General features: G+C 38.6%; 1 protein-coding gene across 4 annotated transcripts in view; it reads left to right on the forward strand.

Moving 5' to 3' along the window:
• LOC139151376 (stimulator of interferon genes protein 3-like) overlaps positions 1-21,274 on the forward strand; it is a 32,275-nt gene extending 11,001 nt beyond the window's left edge. For 3 of the 4 annotated variants that reach the window (XM_070724141.1, XM_070724142.1, XM_070724140.1), the window contains exons 2-6: positions 4,219-4,827; positions 5,409-5,517; positions 5,866-6,107; positions 7,559-7,745; positions 8,015-12,672. In XM_070724141.1, coding sequence (XP_070580242.1) covers positions 4,303-4,827; positions 5,409-5,517; positions 5,866-6,107; positions 7,559-7,745; positions 8,015-8,079 — 1,128 coding nt within the window. In that variant the 5' untranslated portion in view covers positions 4,219-4,302 and the 3' untranslated portion in view covers positions 8,080-12,672. Of the gene's footprint in view, positions 1-4,218; positions 4,828-5,408; positions 5,518-5,865; positions 6,108-7,558; positions 7,746-8,014; positions 12,673-20,900 lie in introns of those variants that run through there. The other variant, XM_070724144.1, reaches the window with a different exon arrangement.
• The last annotated feature ends 57 nt before the right edge of the window (positions 21,275-21,331 follow it).

Raw genomic sequence — 21,331 nt, forward strand, 5'->3', positions numbered from 1 at the left:
GTGTAGCCAACCGCAATTGCAAGTGTGTGACATTTCGGTTCGCTAGGTGCAGCCATTCTGATGCAGCGAGAAACTTGGTTGCATCACAAGCATCTGAGTAACTGACAGCCGAACACTCCCGACATACGTGTAGGCCTTCACCAAAAACGTACATGATTGCAAGAGTTCCCGAGAAAACAAATACTTTTTTGTATATGTTTCAGCATGGACGTGGTATATGGTGTTATGGTTTCAGTGACTGTTCGAGAGCTCATCGGTGCCACAGGCGTACGGAATGTTTCGTAGATCGTCGTCGGATGGGAAGTGACTGACACTACCTCGGTACTGTATAATATTCCCGCTAGGCTAATACTTATACAGTACCGAGGTTCGGCCTTCGGCCTCACAGTGTCAGTCACTTCCCATCCGACGACGATCTACGAAACGTTCCGTACGCCTGTGCTCATGAGGAAATAAAACCCGCAAAAATACGCGACGATAGTGCATAACGCAGTGCTGTAAAAACAGAACTGTAAACAAAATAACTGACACTATACTAACATTCCATTCAGAACTGTACACAATGTCACTGTTAAACTGTCAAAAATGCGCATTGCTGCACTAAAAGTCCAACCGCAGAACTGTTGCTACTAAAGCAACACTGCATGCTATGCATTTATCCCTATGTTGTTTTCATGTTGTTGTTGTTTTTTTTTGCGCGCGCGCGTTCTTGTTGGGTGAAAAATAAAAATAAAATTGAGAAAAAAACCTCGTCTCCCCCACGGCATCATTTTTGCAGTATGTCTCGGATGAGAAACAAACTTTTTATTTTTCTTGGCCTTATATGGTCAGGATTGTCTGACCTTTGGTCGGCCTTCGTTTTAGTCAACTATAACTTGTAGAACATGGGAAATACTAACAGACGCGTGGACATGGCTGAATTTAACATCTCCCGCCAAAATTTTAAACCATTTAAAAGATTTCAACTTCTTAACTGAAAATTTTAGTCTGTTTTGCATATTTAGAAAGAGTAATTGCCACGCAACATAAGAGACACCATACCCTATAAATAAACTGAAATTTTTAATGCATTTTCAAAAATGACTGTGCAATGTAAACAGTTGCTGGCTGCTCAAGGTTTTTGAAGAAAAATATTGCGAAACTTTAATAATTTTGCTATAGCGGTTGTTACACCAACTTTATTGTAATTTTATACGTACAGTACTAGCAATTTGGTTTGAATAATTATTCGTCGAGTGGTGGTAATACCGTATTATTTTCCATTTGTGATTTGGCTTGAAAATATCGTGTGCTAATCACGTGACTTGGCCAAAATCCCAACATTTGCACAAATTTCGTTTCTACATGTACTAAGAAATGCGTCAACGTTCTTGCAAACTTTTAAATCATTATGATCATAATTTCCTAAAACTTGATCCTCAGCTACTCTGAAATATTAAAAGTCAGTGTTGCAGCCAGGAATTTTCAACCATGAGACACAGTGTCCCACTACCGTTTATTTTAGGGACATTTAGCACTTTTGGGGGACAACATGGGTCAGTTGTCAGTCAGATTTTGCATTTGGCAGTTATAAATTAATTTCACAAAACAAAATTAAATTTACCAGGAAGTGCAGCGTTTTACAGTGTAATTACTTTTAAACACAGCTTCGAAGGTACGTACATAATAAGCCTCAAAATAATTGTGCAAAACAAAGGACCATCGTCGATTGAACACAGTCGACTCATGAGTGCGCCCAAGATGACCCGCAGTGTGCGAGAATGCGGGACTAATAGAATTTCATCTGATCCCAGGTCCTTGGTGGTGTGAGATTCTATTAATCTCCAACTCGTGTGAGAAATCTGATCCCAGGTCCTTGGGGTGTGAGATTCTATTATTCCGTTTTTGGGACATTCGCAAGGGCGCGTTCTGGCCGCAACACTGCTTAAAAGTGTCAGACCCATGCCTTAACACATGCGGAGTCGACAACACCCTCAGACATGTATACATACCAGTAGAGGACACCAATGTGATCACATATTGCGAAATATTTGGAACAATCTTAATCATACAATAGTGATTGTTAACGGCGTTCGCTTCGGCGGTCGCTGTCATGTAAACTTTTGACCAAGATAAATGTAGATAAGCAGAGCTTTTTGACCCCAACACTTTTGAACTAACATTTTGTAGAAAATGTAGAATTTGACTGAACTATTTGGCAAAAAACCGTGGCCTTTTACTCCCTCCCCACCCTACGGAAAACTGTTACGTATAGAAACTGCGCTCTGTAGATACACCTGTATCAAATTCATGGTGCCAAGATTGTACGACACGAATGTACACGGTAAATGTATGCGTTAGTGAAAACTTTAAGGAGACACAGCGCAAAGCAGAAAGCGAACAGCATATTTCACTATTGGACTTTTCCCTCTCTTTCTATACGTTACACTAGCTTTCGGAACGGACTTATGTGGAAAAGCGATTCAATCAAATATGAAAGTTGCCGATGTGCATTCCTGAACGTTTTCTTTGTTATGCATCATGATCTGGCCCAACATTCACAGCAGTGGGAATGAAGTATGTAGATTTCTGTTTAATACCCAGTGCAGTAAAGTATATGTGTGGAGTGACGAATGCTCCGGGAGTTTCTCTCTTTGGTATGCAAATGTGAGCTAACAAAATGGCCACCAGGATGCCATATTGTTTGATGATAATAGACCTGATCCTTCCTCCCTCCGTCTTTCCTTCCTTTCTTTTTTCTTTCTTTGTTTCTTTCTTTCCTATTAATACTTCATTTCGGATTTAATTATAAGTGCATTTAATGTAAAACAGAAGTTATATACGTTGCGTTAATGTCTTGGGGTCCAATACGATATCACTACCACAGTTACTCTACTACACAGTTTCCGGCACGGCCCGGTTCATTGTGACCTGGTACGATACGATATTTCTCAGGTGAAGCTGCGTGAGAGCGTCCCAAGGTGGTAATAGAAATGCCGCCATGTAGCTAATAGTTTGCAGAATCTATAGTTTTTTGTATTACGAGATAGCATGTCGTCAGAATACTGTGAGTAGTAATGTACATTACACAAGAAGGAGAGGATATAGGTTGTAATGAACAAGAAATGAAATTATTTCTCGAAGAGGGCCGATATCACAGAACTTAAGTTGCAATGCGGGCTGTGTTTCCATTTAAAGAAAACCATCTACCTCAATTCTACCGGCGTGTATTACGGTACCGTGGTGCCTCCGATATCAAGGCTCGACTACGTATGACTACTGTTCGCAAAAACAGGTTTGAGATATCAACCAGTAAAACCCAGAGCGTAGGTGGAGAGAGTTGCGGCATATATAGTTAACCTCAAAAGTAACAGTTCAGGTCTGCATATCACGTGAAAAGTCGTGGAAGTCAAAATCAGATCTTTCAGGTAGAATGTGCCTCTGGGATAGATATTCAGACTCTCAAACGTTTTTCAATCTTTTTCTGACCTACCACTTGTGGGGTTTCATTTTAAAGCTCTTGGTGTAAGAAAACTTTTCACGGGCTTAATTTTTCGAAAATCGAAAATTATGTTTTTTCTCCATACAGTTAACACAGGGATGGCGGCCATTTTGAATTTCAAATATCTGTAAATCTTGAGTAATTTATTTCTCTCGTTCCAAAATTTGCACGGTGACCCCTGATTTTTATTATTTATTTTGAAGAAGAATAATTGAAATATTCTCTGAGGGAAGTTTGAGCAAAAGTTCAAGGCTTTCACTTTCGTGGCGCATAAGCTTACTACCTTTAAAGGGCAAGACAAAACCTCGCCAGAAAAGCACCATCATATTCTACTGGCACACAGCTAGACCGGATGTTGAGGAGGGACTATTTGTGGCACACTTTTCAGCCTTTCCCCCTACAGAATGCCAAAACACATGGGTTCTTGTATATCCTTCCCAATCGAATTAAGCATGTTTTAAATGATGCTGTCTTCACGGTAATTAAAATTACAAACATAATCACGGGTCATGACAATGATATTAGGACATTACAATTGGCTCAACAATCATTCAAGTTATACAGATATTACCAGGTTGGTGAGATACAATATTACGTAGGAATATCCGTACCGCTGATTAAATTGTATAGTTCTTTTCCATATGACAAGAGGGCTTGCTGGAATTTTCCGGACTTTCGGACGTATTCTTCAGTAAATAATGACGGCTCCCCAATTTTCTCTCTAAAAATATCCCCAGGTGTCATCGAAACGGATCGAGTTAATGTAAATAGTTCTACATCCAGACGTCGTTCAGTTGCCAATCCAGCAGTGTACTGTACCCATGGCCAGCGAGGAGAACAACGGCTTCGGACCAATACCTCGAAGACGAGGCAGTGCTTGGGTGAAGGGAACGTCTATCGTTTTCGCGGTGTTGCTCCTCATGCTGGCCGTGATCAATAAATCGTACTGCACTCCAGACAGCCTGGAAGAATGGTCCGAGAGACAGATGAAATTCCTGCTTTCTGAAAACGAAACAGCTATGATGAGCAGATTTCTTTTCATTTGTCCAGTCGCAGTGATAACTTTGATCCTGAGCGAAGCTATTCGACGACTGTGTTTACTAATGGAGGAACGACGTCACCGGCGTGAACGATACGATGGCAAGTTAACCAAAGTTATCAAGGCGACTTTTGGGGTTCGCCACTACCAGTCTCTTCTGGTGATAACGATTATAGCCATCATCTGCGTTGTCGTTTTATGGGTGTATGCCAGCCCATTGCTGTCACAGTACTTCTGTCGCTACGGAGATCTCATCTTGGCAAATATGGCAGTAGCCTGTCTCATCAATGTATTCTTCAGCCTCAAGGTACGTAAGGATTTTATGGAAATGGTTTCCAGAAGGCGGTGCATTATAGACAAACAGACACAAGACTCGTCACAGTTACCTTGCGGTAGCGTAGGAATGGACAAGAGATTAAAGGGGATGGCATTAGAAAGAAGAGACGATTGCGCTTTTTCAGATACCAGAATTTTACAGAATCGAACATCACATCTGTGAAAGCAGTTCAGAGGATCACTGCCGCGGTCCAAGTCAAACCACATATATCCAAAATTCTTCGCAATCTTTGATCATGCGCTACGTATATGTTAGTTCCTACAAGTTGTAAGCGAAAACGCAGCGACTGGACACAGCTGTCGTTTTAGGCCATGTTACAATCATTATGTCTTTCAAGCGCTATAAAATCTAGTTGTTTTTCATGAAACATGTCAATTTTCAGAAATAATCACCAGTAGCAATAAGAGAGTACAAATAATTGATGATTGAGCTACTGTAATATGATGTGTAAACACATTTAAAATACTGGCGTTTCAACAAAGTGTACAAGAAGAACTTGACGGTGCTTTGGTTCGTTTGTTTTATGCACTTAAATTTCTCCTTTTTTTCAGACTCTATCGGACGTGGAAATCAGTGAGTTAAGTGAAAAAGATAATCTGAACGTGGCCCATGGTCTGGCATGGTCTTACTATTTGGGATACCTGAAAATTATACTTCCAGGTAAAAACGACACATTTTGAATTATTATATCATCAAAATAATACAATCAACTCTATGAATTCTAAATACGATTACATCAGAAATAAGCTTTTATCACGTTGTATATAATTTTCGCACCATTATCCTAGATTCCATTTTGTATTTCTTTCGATCCTTGCACCAAAAGTTTACAAAGTCACCATTGAAGGTGGTAAATGACACAGTCGGCCATTTTCTGTTCAAAACGTCTACAACCGCCAATTCCACAATATTCAGCATCCTGCGGTATCAAACTGAACGCAAGATACAGGAAACCTATTGATCACTATTGATCGATTCATTTATTGATTTATTGGCCTTTTACTACAGAGTTAGAGAACACAATCGCTAAGTCAAAATGGAATGACAAAATGAAAGGTGGTCGTCTCCTCGCCAAGCTGTTCATAGTGATTCCCGAGTCTTGCGACATTCCGGGGTCCGACAACTTGGGAGAGGATTACCCGGGTGTCAAATATGAGGACAAGCTCCCACCTTTTGAAGTAGACCGTGCTGGAGTAAAGAAGCGACCGTATATCAACTCAGTCTATCAAGTCACTGACGATATCGGATTTGTAAGTTTACCATGATGGGGGAAAAGGACGGTAATAGAGGATACTAGACGGAAAAGAGGATACTAGACACGACGTTACATATTATTTGACATTTTTCATTTTTTTCTCTAGTTTTCTCTTTCCTTTCACTTTCTGAAGCACTTCCTGAAGCACGCAGCACTGATAGCCCAAAACACAGAATATGGCATGCAAGTCTGTTGTTGGTACATTTCAGTAAAAACTATTGATACTTCTCAAACGAGAACGTAACTCAGTGTATTCGGTGCGAAAGCGACGAGAAAATTTTGAGATTGGCAATTCATATTACACCAACGACAGTACAAAATTACTAAACTTTAACAGATGTGACATCGTCAAAGCTGTATTCATTTTGGTGGGTATGGTATTGCTCAAAATAATGCAGCTTGTGATCATATCAATATGACATGACGACTGTTGCTTCCATAATTAATATTAATCTTTATTAAAACTCGATAACTCATCCAGCCAGAGCAGGATTTGATTTTTATCAGCCTACTAATCAAATATTGCCCCTTTACCCACATGGTGGTCAAGTTCTTGTATAGGCCACCAATTCCTCGCCGACATACTCCTGTAAAGGTATACTCTCACCTGTTCCAATTTTGCCACATTACAATGGAAAGAGAAAATCTAACCAATCACAGATTTTAGGCGGCTGGCCGCTTTTTAAAAACAGCGCCCTCACACGGGCATTTTGAATACCAAGGAACGCCCCTTTGACCATATATGGGCATATTTAGATTACAGATGACTGTATCCCTTTAACGTGACCCTCCCCACCATACAGATCGCATCTAACGTCAGGGCGATGTGTAGAAGTGTTTTGATTGTGAACATGGTTTGCAGGGCAGGATGTCAATAAAGCGGATAATACCATGTAAATAATTACCTTCAAATGTTTTGGCAGTGGAAAAATAATCGCAATCATACCAATCCATAATCCAATAACACTAGGTCAAAATTTGTAAGACAATAGTTGTAAACATAGACACAAAACAGCACAGAACAGACAGTAAATAGACGGTACACAAACAAAGTCAAATTCATGAAAGAAAGATATATGGACCTCTGGCCAGAAGACCAAGAAGTGATGTCAGGTATTTCGAAAACAGTAAGCGCATCCTGCCCCACATGTGGCACCCGCCACATATCAATCTGTAAGTCAGACAGGTAGTGGTCACTAACTAAGGCCCCATGTCACCGATGCCATCAGTGATCATTTGTCGAAGAGAGATATTGTATTTATCTACCAGCTTAAAAATAAATAGGAAGAACATGCCGTATATGCACGTCGTTCTCAGTGCCCTATGACGCATGCGTCTGTTGGTACCTCAAAAGCGGAAACGCTAGCTCTTGGATATACGATTTCTACATCTACGCAGCCGATGTGGGCCAGCTTGTTGACCATGTAACAATTGTTGTATCGACAGGCCTACTACTGCATTTTGGAATATGCGACGCCCGTGGTTTCGCTGCGCCAGATGTCGAACATTCCCGAGGCTGGCTTGAGTGCCCAAGATAGACACCGACAGGTTCAGATATTCATGCGAACACTGCAGGAAATCTTAGACAGAAATCCGACGTGCAGTAAACGATGTGTGCTGGTTCCTATATCTGGTACGTGGTACATACATCTTGGACCAACCCGACTTTTAATTTTTTTCATTCGAATATTGTCATTAATAAACCTGTAAGAACAGACTGCATCAGTCAGAATAGATATTCGAGGTCGTAGAAATCAATTTTTTTACGTGAACAACCGTTTTCGTCGTCCTTGTCATTTTCCGTACGATTTATTGAACCTCGTCCTTCATTCCAAAAATATTGCTATATATAATGTACTATTTTTCATGCAAACACAGAAATTTGTCTGTTATCTTCTCCAGGCGAAGACTACGAACGCTGTCCTCTGGCAGACGTGATCCTGAAGGATATAAAACAAGTCAAGTGAGAAGAGTACATCATTGAAGATGGCGGAGACGAATGAGGCATTGTGGGTAGAGTATATGAACCGTCCCTGATGTGCATGAACCGAAATTACGATACTGCACTGTTGTGAATACAATTATGATCCTATCCTGAATGACACACTCTGTTTTTTATTGGAAGAAGTTGCATTTCTCCTTTACTTAACGATTTAAGAAATCTCGTATCTTACAAATGCATGCTTGAAGAGTAATCCTGTTTTCTATGTGTTATGAAATCATTTCACATGTGAATTCGATTGTAATCCAAGTCAAGGCTTTGAGATGTTTTATCGGAATTTATATAGAAATTTAATTTGACTCAGTTGACTTGAGGATTTCTGTAAAAGATTCGTTACTTGATGTTCTTTTGTCAGGAAGCGATGACTTGAATTGAGGTTTCTACTTAGTACCGAATTATTTGGAACACTCTAGAGGTCGCTTTTTTGTAGTAAGGAATCCGAACTCGGCTTTGATGATCCTTTATCTTTTTTCATCCATGTATGACAGTGTTTATTCCTGGACCAAAGAGACTTTTTATCGAGTGATTTGCTGTTATTTTCATACTCTTGTCTCGTGCCATTCATAGAATTAATGAGTTAATCGAGTGCATTCGAAGGGTGATTTATTTGATTATTTAATGAACTATTAATTTAATCAACGCATGAAGAAATACAGCTGTAGAAACGCAGCTATCTGTTGGCGGGGCGCGGCCCCACGCCGTAGCGTGCGTCGCTGTGCGGGTCATCAAAAGGTCAACCCCGCCACCAATTGATGTCCCGCATAGCGACGCACGCTACCCCGCCAATAGATAGCTGCGTTTCCACAGCTACAAGGAATAAGCCAACCGTCGTCATCTAAGAACAAACACAGGATACAGTAGAAATGCTGTCTCTCTTCATCCTGTAGTTTTTTCAACAAAATATGAAGAGAGGTTAAACTGTTTATATGATGATAATTTGCCTTCGGCTCGTCTCGTTCGATCTCCATGTGAATTCATTTTTCTACTCTCAAGATCCTACATGTCTTCGCTGTTCCACAACTTGTGGTAGTCCATCATGAAACGTGAAGATAACATTGACTTTTTACGGTCTCTTTCGCTTTCAATCGTATATTTCCCTGGAATGGCAGCCATTTTAACTTCAGTTTGTCACTTTTGAGGCAATGTTTGCTTCAAGTTGCCAAAACATTGCCCAAAGACCCCAATTTTTGTATTTGCCGGTAAAAGACAAGGTATGTTTAACGTTTTCTTGAAGAAAGTATGAACAAATGTTCAAGAAAGTATGAACAAATGTTCACAACTTTCAGTTCTAAACTTCTTACATATTTATGACGTTAAGTCACTATTCGCCTCGAAGTTGTGTTCTAATTTCCCTCCATGAAACGTTCAACCATACTTTAACCAAATCAAGTACAAACATCAGGAGATACCGTGCAAAGTTTGGTACAAGAGAAACAAAGTACTTAACATTTACCGACATTTGAAATTCAAAAATGCCGCCATCCCTCTACAGTCTGAACGCACGATTCTCATTATTATATGTTATGAGGGAAAGTAATTCAAACCCAGTGTCAGTTACAGTGGGTCCCGCTGACGGTTGTCAAACGGGGTAGCTTTTTCACACAAAATTACAGAGCTGTTTTCCAGCGATTTCGACTATTTTAAGGCAAACCTGTGGATTCATGTGAGGGTAGGTATATTGAATTGCTACTGAGTGAATTTTTAGCAACTTCTGTTGTGCAGATTCGTTGAAATCGCGAAATTTCTGACGACTGTGAAAACAGCGTTGACATCCTTTCGATTATTTTTAAGAGGACTGTTACACATGGATTGTACCACAAAATGTCAAACTCTAATCAAAACATAGACATCAACCCTCCCTTCTGTGAGTTTTCATTTACTTCCACGCTTCCATAATGACATTATGGCCAGTTCGATTTTGTTTACTTTTCAACTCGTGAGCGCCATTTTTCACTGCAAAATGGCGGGAGAAGATAGCATGATCGCGGGCGTCAACTGATTATATATAGTTTTCTTTCCACTCTCGTATTTTGTAACTTTGTCGTAATTTCTGTGATTGTGATCTATTTGAATGTACACCCAGTAGGGGTAAGCCTAATTCAAGCGCCGCGAGCCACGTGCCGCATGCCGCGAGCGTAAGTTCACGATGCACGATTAGCATGTTAAAGGTATACTGTCGCCTGTTCCAATTTTGCCAGAGTTACCATGGAAAGAGAAAATCTAACCAATCACAGATTTTAAGCGGGTGGCCGCTTTTTAAAACAACGCCCTCATATGGGCATTTTGAATACAAAGGAATGCCCCTTTGACCATATATGAGCGTTTTCTAGATTACAGGTGACTGTATACCTTTAAGCTAGAAATAGGTGCATTTTCACTCTAATTCACTTTATCGATTCATCTTCACTGTTAAATCACCTGCGATATGTGTGTTCACGATACAACATAGACAACAAGACATAGACAACAATGTTTTATGCAATGTTTAGTTTTGTTCTTATTATACCGCACTTTCCGAAGTGTTTTGTTATGCAATAAAGTGAAAGTGAAAATGTGTTCACGAACTGCGATATGTGTGTTCACGACACAACATAGACAACAAGACATAGACAACAATGTTGTACGCAATGTTTAGTTTTGTTCTTGCTATACCGCACTTCCCGAAGTGTGTTTTTACGCAATAAAGTGAAAGTGAAAGTGTGTTCACGAATTCAACATGTGCTGGCCAGTAAGGGACTGGAAAACATTATAGGGAAGGGCGCATTTTTCAAAATGATGTTGAGAAAAGTGACTCTCCCCAATTGTTATGCCGTCCCTGTACGTGCTATAGTCAACATCAATAATATTCTATTTGACAAATATTTACTAATTCATAATGTGAAACCTCATCCCACCAAATATGAAGGCTGTTGCACGAATATACTGGCAAATAAGTTAAATTTAGGTCAAAGGTCATCCTGGTTACTTGATATTTTTGCTGTACACTTTCCTCCCATGATGGCTGTCCGGCAAAAATCAGACCTGTAGCCATATTGGCTTGCCGTGAATTAGACATGTACACGATTAATAAGATACAGGATGTTGCACCATTGGTTGCCTCGTGTCCGTAAATATCAATGGTGTAGAACTTGTAGCTACTGATTTATCGGACTATTCGTTAAATCGAGGTCAAATGTCATCCTGGTCGCTTGACATTTTAGCAGAAATCTTAGTTAACATAATCATGTCCGTCCACTAAACTTCAGACCTCTACCTCTGTTAGCTAGCCTATATAATTCGTGAGGTACAGGATGACTTGAGGGTCGAAGGTCGGTGTCCCATACCAGTCACAGTTCGGAAGACACCAGCCGTCTTTGACTCTTGAAGGATATGATAAAATTTAGCCACAGCTTAGTTGCAGATGGGAGATAGGGCATGTCAAAGGTCATAAATTCTCAAAAATAATATTGTAAATATCTTCTTAATATTATCATGGCTTAAGACCTAGATATTTGAAATAAAGCAACCTTACCATATGGTCTACAAAATTAATGTACAGAATTTTGATTGATCAATTTTTAATATTACAATTTTACGCGCAGTGTGATTTTGAAAAACACTGGCCCTCCCTCCCTATAATTTCTGTCGAGTCCCTTTCTGCATATGCCCCTTGATGTAGAATTCGTAAACACACATTCGCTGGTCACCAGTTCATGCATTTAGAAGGCGGTGTTGAAACCCGAATGTTGATTTATCCATGAAACTGAATCAATGAATTAAATTGTCGTGAAAATTTGGCGCTTGAATTAGGTTTAACCGCAGTATACTTAGTGAAAAGTGACGTCGACCATTATAGTTGCTCGGAATGTCTTGTGCTAGAGTAGTCTATTCTTTTCATACACTCAGACGCAAGTGGTATTGGCCACTGTAGCTAACACACCTGAATTTAAACCAGATATGAACTAAATGTGCTCACGTGTTTCACAAAAGGTTCATTAACAGTAGTACGCTTCTCAGAATGTTGGATATCCAGTAAACAGACTAGAAAATTTTAGCATTTACTCAACACTACAACTTGACCTGCTAATGTGACCTCTGAATGGAAGGTTTGACGTGTACAGATTTTGAGTTTGACAAAATTACAAACTTAGTTATCAAGCATTGAAATTGACTGCTGATGAGTCGACATGTATTGACATTTATCAGACTCTACTGAACGCATGAAATAATACAGTACGACATGAATTACTGCATACTTTTTGACTGTTATGAAGTTGTGTAAAACATTTGTACCTTTGACCCGTCTCATTTTAAAGTGACAAAACAACGAGCAAGGAGATGGTACGCAACATTTTCAGACCTCAGGATAATCACTAACCAAAACACAAGAACAAAGACAGACATTGTATATTCTGACAGCAGTTCAATTGAGCACATGACGCGGAGTGGCAGACAGGCTAGTGATAGTTAAGACTAGACTTGTATATGGTCTACTGCCAGAGTAAGTATCTGTGACGAGGATTAATTGTATTATGTTTTTCAATATTCCTGTCAATAAACCAAATTCATACCAATACAATCGTCAACCGTGTGAGGCGTGTAATAAGAACAATCAGATATCTGTTATATCATTATATGTAGCAGGTTTCATCAGCTTTCGCACAGTACTCTCAGAGTTAAATCACTAATTAAAAACTTTATTTAATATGTAAATGAGCTATTTATTAACTTGACAAGCCCGATGCTTCTCAGTACAATTAAATATTTATCAGATCAATATCTGTAGCAAGTTTCATCAAATGTAATGCTGTAATTTTGGAGTAATATCACTACCGTATTCCTCCGATTCTAAGACCCCCCTTCCAGAACTAAAGATGACGAAAAAGATGTGGGGGAGTCTAATAAACGGATGTCACAGCGAAATCGAACGTCGTAGTTAATTTATGCTAATTTATGCAATGTTATGCAAATTTTTTTGCCAATGATTTTTAGATTCACGCTACAGACAACTCAAACGACTCGCGCCAGGCTGCGTAGATACTGGCAGTCGAATCAGTACAAGTATAAATTAACGGAGATCCACAAGTATTGAAATGTAATGTATTTGCCATACCTTCTTTTACTAAACAATACGATAGCAATAAATCTTCGTATTTCGTGAATAGATAATCACCACGAAACTTTGTACAACAAGTACGTTCCCAAGCAGCTGCTGGCTCCCCATTGCATAGCATGGCCACAAAGGTCAGACAATGAGTAAAGGGAAAGTCCCTATAGGTTCCACTTGCTGTGATTGGTCAATTTACGTAATAGGTCAAACGTGTCAGTGCATGAGGTCAAGGTAAAATTCTGTTCAGCGGGATGGTGTCCGTCCGATGTTTTCTATGTACGATTTCCATTTACCGTACTCCTTATTATAAACGATCAATTACACGTCGTGAGTTTTATTATTTTGCTCCTAGTTTCAAAAAGTCTAACCGTATCTCGAAACGAAATGTGATCATACGAACAGGCAGGCTCGACCAGGTAAAGTGTTGAAGCATCGGCTGGCCGAGACGAAAGATTTCTGCGCCAATCTGCTTATTTGATGTATTTAATTTTTGGCAATAAACGCTGAAGTTTTTTTATTACTTGTGTCGATGACCGAAATGTCTCTTGATGTGGAATTCAGTCATCTATGATCAATTGTTCGGAATATGGTACGAACATGCACGTTTTTGTTCTAACTGTAAGCGTATAGGGCCGTTTATGAAGTTGGGTATTTTTCCCTCGCAAGACTTCGAAAGCGTGCATAATCTTGAAAATCTGTTACACTATCGTTCTACTCATTGCTGGGACTAGTTCAGGAAAAGGACAAACACAAGCACGAAATGCCATTCAAACAAAAAATACTTTCATTGCATGAGAAAACTACAAAATTGATGAAACATATTAGGCCTAACGGAAGAAATTCAAAGAATTTTCAGTTCATGCGCGGAAGAAACTTTGGATATCGCGTTTCGTTTGTCGATACAATACCCTTTTCATCGAAGTCAAACTCGTCGAAGTCGATATCGTCATCTAGTCTTTTTGAAAGACTTTACGATACCAATGATATTTCTATTTTCATTGGTTTTTATACGGTAAAGTTGAACGTAAGGGAAAACTTGCAGCTCTTCGCAATGATCACAAAAGAAAATTTACGTGATAGAAATCTGTTTAAAAAATCTTTTTTCTTAAATGGTAAATTTGAATGTAAGAGAAAACGTGCAGCTATTCACAATGATCACAAAAGATACCTTACCTGATAGAAAGCTGTTGAAAAAATCTTTAAGAGCACACCATTCAAAGAACAACTGTTTCATGTGCTGTAGTCTTTTGCCTCAGTAGTATGAAAATAAAAGTGTAAAAGTTGAACGAAGCAAGTTCAAAGCTCGTGTCATTCACACGTCCTGAATTTTCTATTGATAACGGCGACAAAAGGATTTCCCGACATCGTCACAAGATCCTATAAAAATGCGTCGATTTATCGTAGACTTTATTTTCTGACAAGTCATAAGAGAGTGCACGATCGTCATGGGCAAGAAAAAAGTATTTACTAAAAACATTTTCGCTGTCGGTATGCCTTACTACCGTAGCAATCAGCTAGAACTTGCTTTGCCGTATGAACTTCGCCGAGATGCAGACAACATACACGATCGAAATGCTGTAGCCGTTGTTCAAGATGGTTGCAAAGTTGAAAGTTTGAAGCGAGATGCAGCACGGATACCGAGCGAATCGTACTTGATCGACAAGTCCTACATGTAAATGTTCACTTATGGTAGCCAAATTGCATCGAAATGTACGATTCGTACTTAATCAGATGTTGAAAAATCTGCTTTTTTTGATTGTAGCCAAAATGACAGTAACGGAAAGACGACATTGTACTAGACAGAGACGCTAAAAAATCATACTCTTTTAATGTTCATTTAGGTAGTGAAATCCAAGTGTAGTTTTATCACCAGAAAATGATACAACTGTTCCCGATTGACATGTTGCAAACCCCAACAATAGTGTGCGTGTGTGTGAGGTTTGATACTTCACTTTGACACTTGTTTGTGACTTTGATAAGCAGCGTAGGTGTTGTGGATATCCTTGTCTCATTACATGACAATGGCTCTAATGTTCCAGTCAGAATTCGGGTGTACCCCCTGGGGGTTTTATAAACGAACTAACAGCCAATTAAGATGATGAAATAATCCTGAGGGTCTTATAAACGGAGGAATACGATAATTACAAAGTTTAAATATGTTTAAATATCCAAATGAACCCTTAATTAACTCCACATAACTAAATGCTTTACACCACAATTATATATCTGTTGGATCAGTATCTGCAGCAGATTTCATCACATTTGGTGCAGTTATTTAGGAGTTATATAACTAATTACAAAACTTCATAAAATATGCAAATGAGCTATTTTTTAACTTTATACTGCCAAATGCTTGTCAGCACAATTAGATATTTATCAGGTCAATATCTGTACCAGATTTCACTGACTTGGGCGCTGTAATTTTAGAGTTATACCTAATTACAAATTTCATTAAATATGCAAATGAACCCTTAATTAACTTGAGTGACACTACTAAGTGCTTTACACCACAGTTAGATATCAGTCAGATCAGTATCTGCAGCAGAATTCATTAAATTTGATGCAGTTATATCGGAGTTCTATGACTAATTATAAAACTTCATAAAATATGCAAACGAGCTATTTATTAACTTAACACTGCCCAATGCTTCTAAGTATAATTAGATATATCAATATTTGTTGCACGTATCATCAAGTTTGGTGCAAGAATTTCAGAGTTATGTCACTAATAACAAAAGTTCGTTAAATATGCAAATGAGAAGATAATGGACATGACACTCACAGTATCATCAAAATGTTCTGAGATGGTCAGCTGTGAAAGTTTCGTGAAATTTTGTGCAGTATTTTCTGATATATGTCTACACTGTCATTACCGTCTCCATAGGGAAACCATTGTATGGAAAAAATGATATTGCATAACTTCATTAATATGCAAGCCACACTTACCAAAATCTAATCAGTTCTTGCAAGTAGCATATGGTACCTGTGTACCAAATCTGACCTGAATCTGTTCAGGCGTTTTCGAGTTATCGTGTAAACAGACAGACAGACAGACAGACAGACAGACACACACACACACACACACACACACACACACACACACGGACAGACAGACAGACATCGCTATGACATTAGCCCACGTGTGAACACGTGAGCTAAGAAACTCATGTTTAGTCCTAGAAAAATATATAGTTTGTTTCTTATCCTCGCTTGCGTCAATTCAGACCAACCGCGTCAAATGTCACTGTTATATTGAGCTGTCAAAACTGTACACTGCTGCACTAAAAGTCAAGCGACAGAACTGTTGCTATACAAAAACCAGATATTAACTGAAAATGCTCACGTGTTTCATTATATATTGCAGTTATGTTTAAATTTGAACGTTTGCCACATGTTTGCAACTTCAATGAAAGTGTTATGATCGACATAATGAAAAATATTCACCACAGATTAATTCTAAATCCATGTATATATCCCCAATCAGGAAAGTTCATTAAAATATGCAAATTAGGAATTGGCTGAAGTAAAAATGTTAAATGACTTTCAATAATGTCGTATCATACTATCTTTAATGTACAAAGCAATTCGTGAACTTTGGTCTAGTCAAGACAAATAAATATCCTTAATAAGAAAGCTCATTAAATTTGCAAATAAGGAATTGACTATTAAGTAAAACTGTTTAATGATTTTCAGTAATGTTATATCATAGTATCTTCGATGTACATAGCAAATTTCATCAACTTTGGTCAAATCAATTCAGATATATATCTAATTAGGAAAGTTTATTAAATATGTAAATAAGGATTTGACTCAAGTAAAAATGCTTAATGACTTTCAACTATGCTATATCATAGTATGTTTAATGTACAAAGCAAGTTTTATCAATTTTGGTCAAGTCAATTCAAATAAATATCCCTTATTTCAAAAGTTCACTAAATATGCAAATTAAGAGTTTGATGAAGTAAAAATGAGTCCACCGCCATTTTAAGCTCAACCTAAATCTTCGTCAAATTTTGAAAACCTGTGTCGACATCTTAATGTTTAAATTGGTGGCTTTAAAAGTGTTCCATAAACCCTCCCTTGAAGTGGAATGGCCCAACAGCGGAATAATATCAAGAAGTGATACGGTTGTCATCACTCCTCAGCAACCAATTTTTTGTGAGTACAGCGAGTAGAAAGCAAGGTCGATTTCAGTTAATTTCGTCGCTAATTTCGGAACGTCCGTAGGAAAACAGTCATAACCAAAGCATGCATGTATGATAAAGGGGTTATTACACGAAGTTTTGGCGATACCGCGTCGTATTCTCGTATTCTGCGCAACTCGTCAAAATACGGACACATCACTCGAATACGACGCGGTATCGCCCAAACTTCGTGTAATAAACCCTAAATATCTTGTATAGTTTTCATGACATATGATCAAAACTTACCCCGTACCCTAAGGTTTATACAGAAAGTGTCGTAGCCAATGTGATCAAATTCTGCGAATGTTGTAGCTAGACATGATAAAAAGGGCAATGATTTGCTATTAAATCTGTTGTATTTGGTACTGGGTCATGTCAGAAATATGAAATAGACTTTTAACAAAAAATATATTGGGATTGTATAGTTGGGGGGACGGGGCGTCCATAAATATGTTGTCATCTTAAAAGGGGGGTCATCAATGTTTTGGTGCAATGAGTATGGGGGTTCACTTATTTTGACTGATGCACAGGAAGACTTTGTCGGCCCACCCCCGGCAATAATAACTGAACGCTCCCTAAGTTTGCAGAATCTATAATTCTTTGTATTACGAGATAGCATGTCGTTAGAATACAGCGAGTATAAATATAAATTACACAAGAAGGTTAGGTTAGGTTTTATTTGCATTCCAAGTCCACCGGCCCATATACAAAGGGGATAAATTAAGTATTAAAATACAAATAAATGTAAGCTACAAAGATGTGATAAGTACAGGAATAACATGTCAGTATATACTTTGTAATTGCATACAAAGATTTAATTTAAAACAGGTTTGACTTGATAACATGTCAGCAAATTTCAGCAATTCCACTAGCTCTTTCTCTAAGTTTAAGAGCTCTGTAAACAAAATTACACAGACTGAGCATAACATCTGATTCATTTGATTTCATAGCATTAATAAATTTCTGAAAGTTTGGTTCCAAAAATAGGTCTGTAGGTAAGTATTTCAATCTCAGGTTGTTGTATAGAGGACATATTACAATAAAATGGTATTCGTCTTCGACAGTTTCTGTATTACAAATTGTACAATACCTATTTGTAGAAGCAACACCATCTCTTCTGCCTTCCTCTATCGCTAGAGGAAGCGCAGAACAACGAAGACATGCTAACATTTGAATGGCTCTGTGATTACATTGGACGTAAAGATATCTTTCAGGTTCTAGAATGCTCTTGAAATGAATATATGTACGCAGTTTTGGCCTTTGAGCCAAATTTTCCATCCACTGTTGTCTTAATGTGTCTTTGACTCTAAGTTCAAACATTGACAAAAATACTTTCGTATTACCTACTTCCTGGGAGATCCATGCGAAACCAAATCCAAACGAAAGCAAAATATTTTTTATGGAAGTAGCCCAGGTAGTTCTACCAATATTGTCAAGATTACATAACATCAGATATGCATTTTTTGGAACCCTATTATTGGGCATTTCTAAAAGTTTTATCCAATACCTTATACAACGACTGAGGGTATGATAGTAAATAGGGAAACGACCACATTCTCCCATTACCGCTTCCTTTGCTGTAGAGTGGTGTAATCCTAGTAATTTCCTACACCAACTTCTTTGAACTTTTTCCAGGGCATCATAATATTGGAATCCCCAGATTTCAGCACCATAACACAAAACTGGTAAAATTGTTGCATCAAAGATCTTAAAATGTACATTAACATCAAAGTGAGAAAGCCTCCATCTTGCAACTGACAGTACATTTAAAGCCTTACGGGCTTGCTGAGCTAGAGTATAAACTGCTTTGGACCATGTGTTTTGTGACGAAAGAAGAAGTCCTAGATATTTGTAATAAGAAACCACTTCAATTACATTACCATTAAAAAGCCAGTTTTCCCAAGGCAAGCATATAGGTTGTAATGAACAAAAAATGCAGTTCTTTCTGGAAGAGGGCCGATATCACAGTTGCAATGCGCGCTGTGTTTCCATTAAAAAGCCATCTATCTCAATTCTACGAGCGCGTATTACGGTACCGTGGTGCCTCCGATGTCTCATTAAAGGTATACTGTCACCTGTTCCAATTTTGCCACAGTTACCATGATGGAAAGAGAAAATGTAACCAATATTTTAAGCGGGTGGCCACTTTTTAAAAACAGCGCCCTCACGTGGCATTTTGAACACCAAGGAACGCCCCTTCGACCATGTATGGGCACTTTTTTAGATGACAGATGACTGTATACCTTTAAGGCTCGACTACGTATGAAAACTGTTCGCAACAAACAGATTTGAGATATCAACAAGTAAAACCCAGAGCGTAGGTGGAGAGAGTTGCGGCACATATAGTTAACCTCAAAAGTAACAGTTCAGGTCTGCATATCACATGAAAGTCAAAATCAGACCTTTAAGGTAGAACGCTCCTCGGGGACAGATATTCAGACTCTCAAACTTTTTCAATCTTTTTCTGATCTACCACTTGTGAGGTTCATTTTAGAGCTCTTGATGTAAGAAAACTTTCCACGTGCTTAGATTTTCGAAAATCGAAAATTTTAGTTATTCTCTATAGAGTTAACACAGGGATGGCGGCCATTTTGAATTTCAAATATTGGTAAATCTTGAGTAATTTGTTTCTCTAATTCCAAAATTTGTACGGTGACCCCTGATTTTTATTCTTGATTTTGAAAGAGAATGGTTGAAATATTCTTTGAGGAAAGTCTTTCACTTTCGAGGCGCATACTACCTTTAAAAGGCAAAACGAAACCTCGTCAGAAAACCACTGTCACATGCTACTGGCACAGCTTAAAACCAGATGTTGAAGAGGGCCTATTTATGGTCCACTTTTCAGCATTTTCCTGTAAACAGTGTGCCAAAAAACATAAAAATTACAAATGACCTCAACAGAGGGATAAAACTGCAGCAAGTGTGAAGGAATACAGTAAAAAATTGGCCGACTAGCGGAAAATACAGTACTCGTTAAAATAAAGAGCAAAGTTAAAACAAATACAGTAAAATACTAACCGACCAGCGGGAGATAAAACACTTGCAAAGCAGAGACTGCGCATTTTAGTCTCTGCTTTGCAAGTGTTTTATCTCCCGCTGGTCGGTTAGTATTTTACTGTATTTGTTTTAACTTTGCTCTTTATTTTAACGAGTACTGTATTTTCCGCTAGTCGGCCAATTTTTTACTGCCAAAAAACATGGCTTCTCTTATATCGCCCCTAATCGAATTAAGCATGTTTAAATCATACTGTCTTCACGGTAATATAAATTACGAACGTAATCACAGGTCATGACAATGATATTAGGACATTATAAGTGGCTCAACAATGATTCAAGTTATATAGATATTACCAGGTTGGTGAGATATATTACGTAGGACTATCAAATACCACTAATTAAATCGTATAGTTCTTTCGCATATGATAAGAAGTCTAACTGGAATTTTCCGGACTTTTGGACGAATTCTTCAGTAAATAATGACGGTTTCCCAATTTCTCTCTAAAATATCCCCAGGTGTCATCGAAACGGATCGAGTTAATATAACTAGGCGTCGTTCAGTTGCCAGTCCAATCGGCGTCAGTGTACTGTGGCCATGGCAAGGGAGGAGAACAGGGGCTTCGGACCAATACCTCGAAGACGAGGCAGTGCTTGGGTGAAGGGAACGTCTATTGTTTTCGCGGTGTTGCTCCTCATGCTGGCCGTGATCAATAAATCGTACTGCACTCCAGACAGCCTGGACGAATGGTCTAGGAGACAGATGAAATTTCTGCTACGATGAGCAGTTTTCTTTTCATTTGTCCAGTCGCAGTGATAACTTTGATCCTGAGCGAAGCTATTCGACGACTGTGTTTACTGATGGAGGAACGACGTCACCGGCGTGAACGATACGATGGTAAGTTAACGAAAGTTATCAAGGCGACCTTCAGAGTTCGACACTACCAGTC

This window comes from Ptychodera flava, chromosome 15 (assembly GCF_041260155.1).
Source record: "Ptychodera flava strain L36383 chromosome 15, AS_Pfla_20210202, whole genome shotgun sequence".
NCBI classification, from domain to species: domain Eukaryota; kingdom Metazoa; phylum Hemichordata; class Enteropneusta; family Ptychoderidae; genus Ptychodera; species Ptychodera flava.